A 6,392-nucleotide genomic window follows, 5' to 3' on the forward strand; every position below is an offset into this window, starting at 1 on the left:
CTTCACACCCTGGACACAACCTCTTCCAGCTCCTACCTCCTGGCAGGCAATACAGAACGTTGTTTATCAAAACTGCCAAACACAAGAACAGTTTTTTCCCAGACAATCACCCTGCTTAACAACTCACCATAATTATATTCCCTGCTTCATATCTATAAGTACTGCATTACATTCAGAACTGTCAGTCATCACACCATCAGTATATGTTACGCACACTATTGCTGCTGTATATTGTACAAAAGTATAATATTGCACAATACTGTTATTTGCACTACCATTCACTCTCACACTTTATGTACATTACTGATCTGTCATATATTCTGTATTCCTATACAGTATAATACCTGTACTGCCTATATTGTCTCACATGGTCTTAGTGTTATGTATAGTGTTATATGTTATGTATGTCTGTACTCATAAATAGCTGGAACACCACACTTCAGGCCAATAAACCTGATTCTGATTCTGATTCTGATGAACACACTAACAGGTTAAATTAACAGGACTTAAAGTACAACTTAAACTGATATATAGAAGACTTTTGTAGTTATTATTAACTAAGAGTTTTAAACATACTTTTTTGCAGCATATAAGACTGTCATGACCCAAAATAAAAAATTATTAGTGATTAAAATTATTATTTACTGATTCCAGGGGCTGCAGAGTGAATAAGCAATAACCTCCTTATAAGGACTCTTTCCTCTTGAGTAAACAAGGAAAAACTGATGAGAGACTGAATAGTGTACACCTAATGGATTAAAAAACAAACCTGAAACTCATTTTTTAATTTAATTAATCATAAAGCTACAAAACCTTTTCAAGTGGTGGAAATATCAGATATACTGATCTAACTCAGGAAATATGTGGCTTCTGTAGCATTAAGCTACTAATGTCCTTAATAATTCATTTTAAAGGTCTTGTTAAATATTAATAATAAGTATTATGTTGATTTAGTGAACTGTTTATTTAATATGGGAGCAAAACACAACGTTTTATTCAGAACAATATTCTTCATATTTACCCCTTTATACAGTATAGTTCATCCCACACAATGCTAATGCTAACATGTCCATTTAATGTTTAAATTCAAACGACTGGGACTTCCTCCCGAATAAAACGATTTTACTCTCTTGTTTGTGTATATTTAGTGGAATCTTTGGCAGAAATTAGACGCAATTAATGTTTGGTGGGATAAAGTAAGACTCCATGAGATTAAGAGAGGTTGAAATGGCGACGGTGTGGAAGTGTGCTACCTCCACCGCCGAAAATCGCTTAAAATTACTCGGTAATGACAAAAGTCCGGGCGAAAAGACCATGGGGATGTGAATCAGAGTCTTTCGTGTGTGGAATGTCTATAAAATCCCCATTTCGTCACGAAATTTGTTATAGAAACTTTAAAAGAATAGAGGAAGTACGGTTTCCACAGCTCAGTCTCCCTGCAGATTTGGCTGCGTTTTTGTCATTTATTACAAAATGGCGGGGCAAATCGAGCAAAACAAAAACCAGCCGTGCAAACCGGGAACTCAGCTATCAGTAAATACTTTTTACACTGCGATTTATGGATCATTTGTTCGGAAATTACAGCGTTTCTCAAGGTAAGAAAACACATTTGAAGTCCACTCTCTACTGTTGGGAACAGCGGCGCGGTCGGTTGAGTCTATAAGGTTCTCATCGCCCGTTTATATGTCGCCCTCAGCTGTTCGACGTAAACATTGTCACTACGTGCAATTTGTTTCTTGTTAATCTCGCAAACGTTTACGTTAGTCCTTTTGACAAGTACGATGGCAGAGACCGCACCAACTCCAGCAGCGTCTACTTCTAAAGCGCCTAAAAAGAAATCCGCATCAAAAGCGAAGAAGTCCGGACCAAGCGTGTCAGACTTGATCCTGAAAGCTGTATCTGCTTCTAACGAGCGCAAAGGCGTGTCACTGGCCGCGCTGAAAAAGGCACTCGCGGGCGGCGGATACGATGTGGAGAAAAACAACTCGCGCGTCAAGCTCGCGCTGAAGGCTCTCGTGAAGAAGGGGTCGCTCGTGCAGACTAAAGGCACCGGAGCATCCGGCTCTTTCAAAGTGAGCAAAGGCGGTACAGTGAAGAAGCCGACCAAAAAGATTGAAGTCAAAGCCAAGAAACCTGCGCCGAAAAAGCCAGCAGCTAAAGCGGTAAAACCCAAAAAGGCACCAGCTAAGAAAGCTGCTCCTAAAAAGGCGCCTAAGAAAGTAAAGAAACCTGCAGCTGCTCCGGCCAAAAAAGCCACAAAGAGCCCGAAGAAGGCGAAGAAGCCCGCGGCGAAGAAAGTGGCCAAGACCCCGATTAAGAAGGTCAAAGCCGGGAAGCCTAAAGCAGCCAAACCCAAAGCAGCTAAGGGGAAGAAGTCGGCTGCCAAGAAGAAATAAGCAAGTAACAGAAACGCTCTCAAAGAGCCACCGAGATGTCACTTAAATGGGTTAAATTTTGGACTGAGCATGCGCAGAACTAATTAAAAATACTACGAACTACAGGAGGAGTGGTGCAAGCGTGCTAAATGTAGAGGATCACCAGCGAGATTATACACAGCAAAACAAACGGGGGCACACTGAACATCAGCCATGTCTTCATCCGAGTTTTTCACAGGAGAAACACTGATAATTCATGGTTTGTGGATAATTTTTATTTTTTTAATGTCTTTCTTTTTTATTGATAAAATTGCGACAACTCATTGTAATTTTTTTTATATATATATGTAATTGTTCCAAAGTAATAAGTAACAATCTTGTCTGCTCCGTTCGCACTTCCGGTAGAGAAAGTAGTGTTTGTTTTTTGTTTGCTTGTTTTTCACACGGAAGTGAACAGTGATGGAATATTTGAATAGAAATAATTCTATTGATTTAGTGAACTCTGAAAACACAACACACTATCACTACCTCTGCACACGATGCACAAATCCCATTAAGGCTTTGTGCAGCTTTCCAATCTCTCTTCGAGCCGCTTAGACCACAGTCCTGGATAAAAACCCTTACACTAAAAACTTCAAGTGTACATTACAATTAAACTTTTATTTTTCCCATCTCGTTACCAAACTTCATTTCCTGTAATAGTTTTTGCTCATGTTTGTCCAATTTTTCCTGTCTTTGTGTACATATATACACTGATAAAAACGTCATGTAAATAGTCAAAACAAAGATGTTAATTTATTTATTTGTGTAACAATAACTGCTTTTCTGTAGTTGTGATATAACATGTTTCTTTGACATTAAAACTTTTATGCATTTATGTAAGATAAATAAACAAATAAACGTGTAAAATCCGAGGTTTCTGTGCAGTTATTACCACAATATTACACTGTACTGGAGTAATGAAACATGACTATCTATCCCAGTCATCAGAAGTAAGAGACCAGTGGATCTCATAAAGTAATATTTAAATATCCCACAGTAATTTATGTTAAATATTTATTTGAATATTTGTGTTGTACTCATATTCCAGTCATCTTTTGACTCTGATTACTTTACTTATGTGCAATGATGTAAATATCTAAAATAATAAAACATCATACAACAAACAATATTATTAGACTTACTTATACTTTAATTCTTACATACAAACTGCCCTGACTGAAATCTCATTTTCTATTGAGGCAAATATTTGAGTTTGTGTACATTAATTCCTCATGGCTAGTTATAGACATAGACTTACTGCATGTACAGTTAATTACCTCACTCCTGCTTACACATTCAACTAAATAGACTGAGGAACGAACTGAGTTAAGAGTGAATGAACACCTGCCTTAAAAAACAGGATAATCATGGGGAGAATTTGGTAAATTTAATTTTTCTGTTTGTTTTTATGTAAAGAAGCAACATCAGCAAGACAAGTACATGCTATTATAGTGATTTTTTTTTCTGCCATCCAAAAGTATTCACCTCTGCTGATGCATAATGTTTAGTGACGTGACATATGGCTAAGTATGGTGACCCATAATCAGAATTGGTTCTCTGCATTTGACCCATCCAAAGTGCACACACACAGCAGTGAACACACACACACCATGAGCATTTGGGGGTTCGGTGCCTTGCTCAAGGGCACCTCAGTTGTGGCCGGCCCGACACTCTAACCCACAACCTTAGGATTACGAGTCAGACTCTCTAACCATTAGGCCACGACTCGTGACTTAATGTTACAAGCTGTAAATGAAACAGAGGTAATTGGGATTATCATTAAACTTGTGTGCAGTTAATATGGAATTTATACCAGGTTTCTTTCTTTTTTTTTTTTTTTTTTTATTTAAACAGCATCATGAACCACCAGGAGTTATCACAAAGTTCTGGTGTAAAGTGTAAAGTTTGGTTATTAAAACTATCCAAACTTTAAAACATTTAAAGAAAACAGCACAAGTCTGACCGAGAAGTCAGTGACATGGGTAAACAGGGGATTAGTCAGAGAAAAAACCAAGAGCGATTCACAGAATAACCATAACTTCAGGAGACCAACAACTGGGGAGCCTCTTGAGAGTGAAAAGAGTCAGCTCTTAGTTGTGCTAAGATGAGCTGATTGCACTGCCTCCATGCACAACTCACCATAATTATATTCTCTGCTTCATAGCATAAGTACTGCATTATCAGAACTGTCAGTCATCACATCATCTGTGTATGTTACACACACTACTGCTGCTGCATATTGTACAAAAAGCATAATATTGCACAATATTGTTATTTGCACTTCCCACACTTTATGTACATAAATGATCAGTCATATATTCTGTATTCATATTAAATACTCATACTGTCTATTGTATCACATCTGCATTGTCGTATAGTCTGTATTATCTTGTATAGTATAGTGTTATTTATGTCTGTAGAGTTCAGTCACAAACAGCTGGAACCAAATTCCGTGTGTGTGTCAACACACTTGGCCAACAAACCTGATTCTGATTCATTTTATTTAAATATGACTTTGATGTCTCCAATTAGACTGCTGTTTTTTGTTTGTTTGTTTGTTTGTTTTTGTGTGTGTGTTAAATATCTTGGTTCAAGAAGTTACCTGTTGATTTCTGAATTACATCCTACTAAGCCACCAAGGCCATATTTAAATAAAATTAAGTGTATCATGCTGGCATGTTAAAGTACTGAACAACATTGCAACAACTTCATCACAGCTAATGTTGCAACTGCTATCTAATTACTCACATTTTCTTAAGATGTTTCGGGTTATATACTGTAGCAGTTTTAAGTTAAACATAGTGAACGATTAAGTCTAAAGCTAAAAGTTCAGTACAACAATACTGAAAAGAATGTGTTTTGAGGCATTTTTCTTCATTAGGTGCATAATTTTAAAATAAAAATTACACAAAAATATTATTAGACTGAACGGTATGGCTTTCAGTTGATAATTATTGCCACGTGAACCACGCGGTGGCAGCACGCGCTCAGTAGACGTAAACTGCTGTGCTGCGCGTGCCGCCGTGCAGCTCAAAGACAAGATGATATTCTGGCATTTTCTCGAACACTTGTGCAGAACAACCCCCGTGTTTCACATTTATCAGCAGCACGCGCTAGCTGCACGCGTACAATGTACACTTTTCCTGAACCCCGGATTTTCTACGCTGGCACTTCACACTGCACGTTTTGCACGTTTCCACTCAGCTTGGTGGAATTTCAGAGCCGCACTGAAAGAGCATCCCAGGCGGGGTTTTGTGCAGTTACTAAGAGGCGTGCCTCCCTGGGGTTGCCAGATTGAGCCAAACACGATGATTGTGTCATCAAATCAGCAGAAAGTAATTTTATATAGAGTAAATTCTTCAATAGCTCAAGCAGCGCTTGAATTAAAGCATATTTACTATTTATCGATTTTGCGCAATTAATAGCAATGACTTCAATGCTGATTATTTCCCTTTATTACTTTCTATGAATAATAGCACAAATAATGACGTTATCGTTTTGCGTTGATTTATGATTGATTTCAGTGTATTGGAACATCCTTTCTTGTTCTTTTTTCTTACTCTTGAAGTTTGTAAGACAAAAAATAAACACACAAAAACGAAACCTGTGACAGTTGTGGAAAAATCCAGATAAAAGTGAGGTGAATGTGATTCTGGTAATAAAAATCAACATGGACAGTGTAAAGTGAACATTAACATCATTACACTGTGCATGTCTTTGATCCCAGTTTGCTTTTGCAGACAAATATTGCACATCATTAAACAATCCTTTGGTCATAAGCAGAGTGCTCAGTAGGGGAATTAGTGTCGTCCTAATGAAGGACGTGGTCAGAGTTCTGGCAGTGATGTGATGATGATGATGATGATGTTGATGATGATGATGATGATGATGATGATGATGATGATGATGATGATGATAGTGAGATTGAAAGGAAACACACTAATGGACAGAAACATTATACTCATTTCTTAAAGT

The 6,392-nt window shown here is 37.6% G+C and overlaps 1 protein-coding gene across 1 annotated transcript; it reads left to right on the plus strand.

Moving 5' to 3' along the window:
• Positions 1-1,692: 1,692 nt before the first annotated feature.
• LOC113639352 (histone H1) lies at positions 1,693-3,289 on the plus strand. Its single transcript, XM_027141182.2, has one exon. The coding sequence runs from the start codon at positions 1,782-1,784 to the stop codon at positions 2,394-2,396; it is 615 nt and encodes a 204-aa protein (XP_026996983.1). The 5' UTR covers positions 1,693-1,781; the 3' UTR covers positions 2,397-3,289.
• The last annotated feature ends 3,103 nt before the right edge of the window (positions 3,290-6,392 follow it).

This window comes from Tachysurus fulvidraco, chromosome 9, assembly GCF_022655615.1.
Source record: "Tachysurus fulvidraco isolate hzauxx_2018 chromosome 9, HZAU_PFXX_2.0, whole genome shotgun sequence".
Taxonomy (NCBI): Eukaryota; Metazoa; Chordata; class Actinopteri; order Siluriformes; family Bagridae; genus Tachysurus; species Tachysurus fulvidraco.

Bases quoted from the DNA above. Each gene is read 5' to 3' on its own strand.
- LOC113639352 (XM_027141182.2), top strand. From the start codon at position 1,782: ATGGCAGAGACCGCACCAACTCCAGCAGCGTCTACTTCTAAAGCGCCT.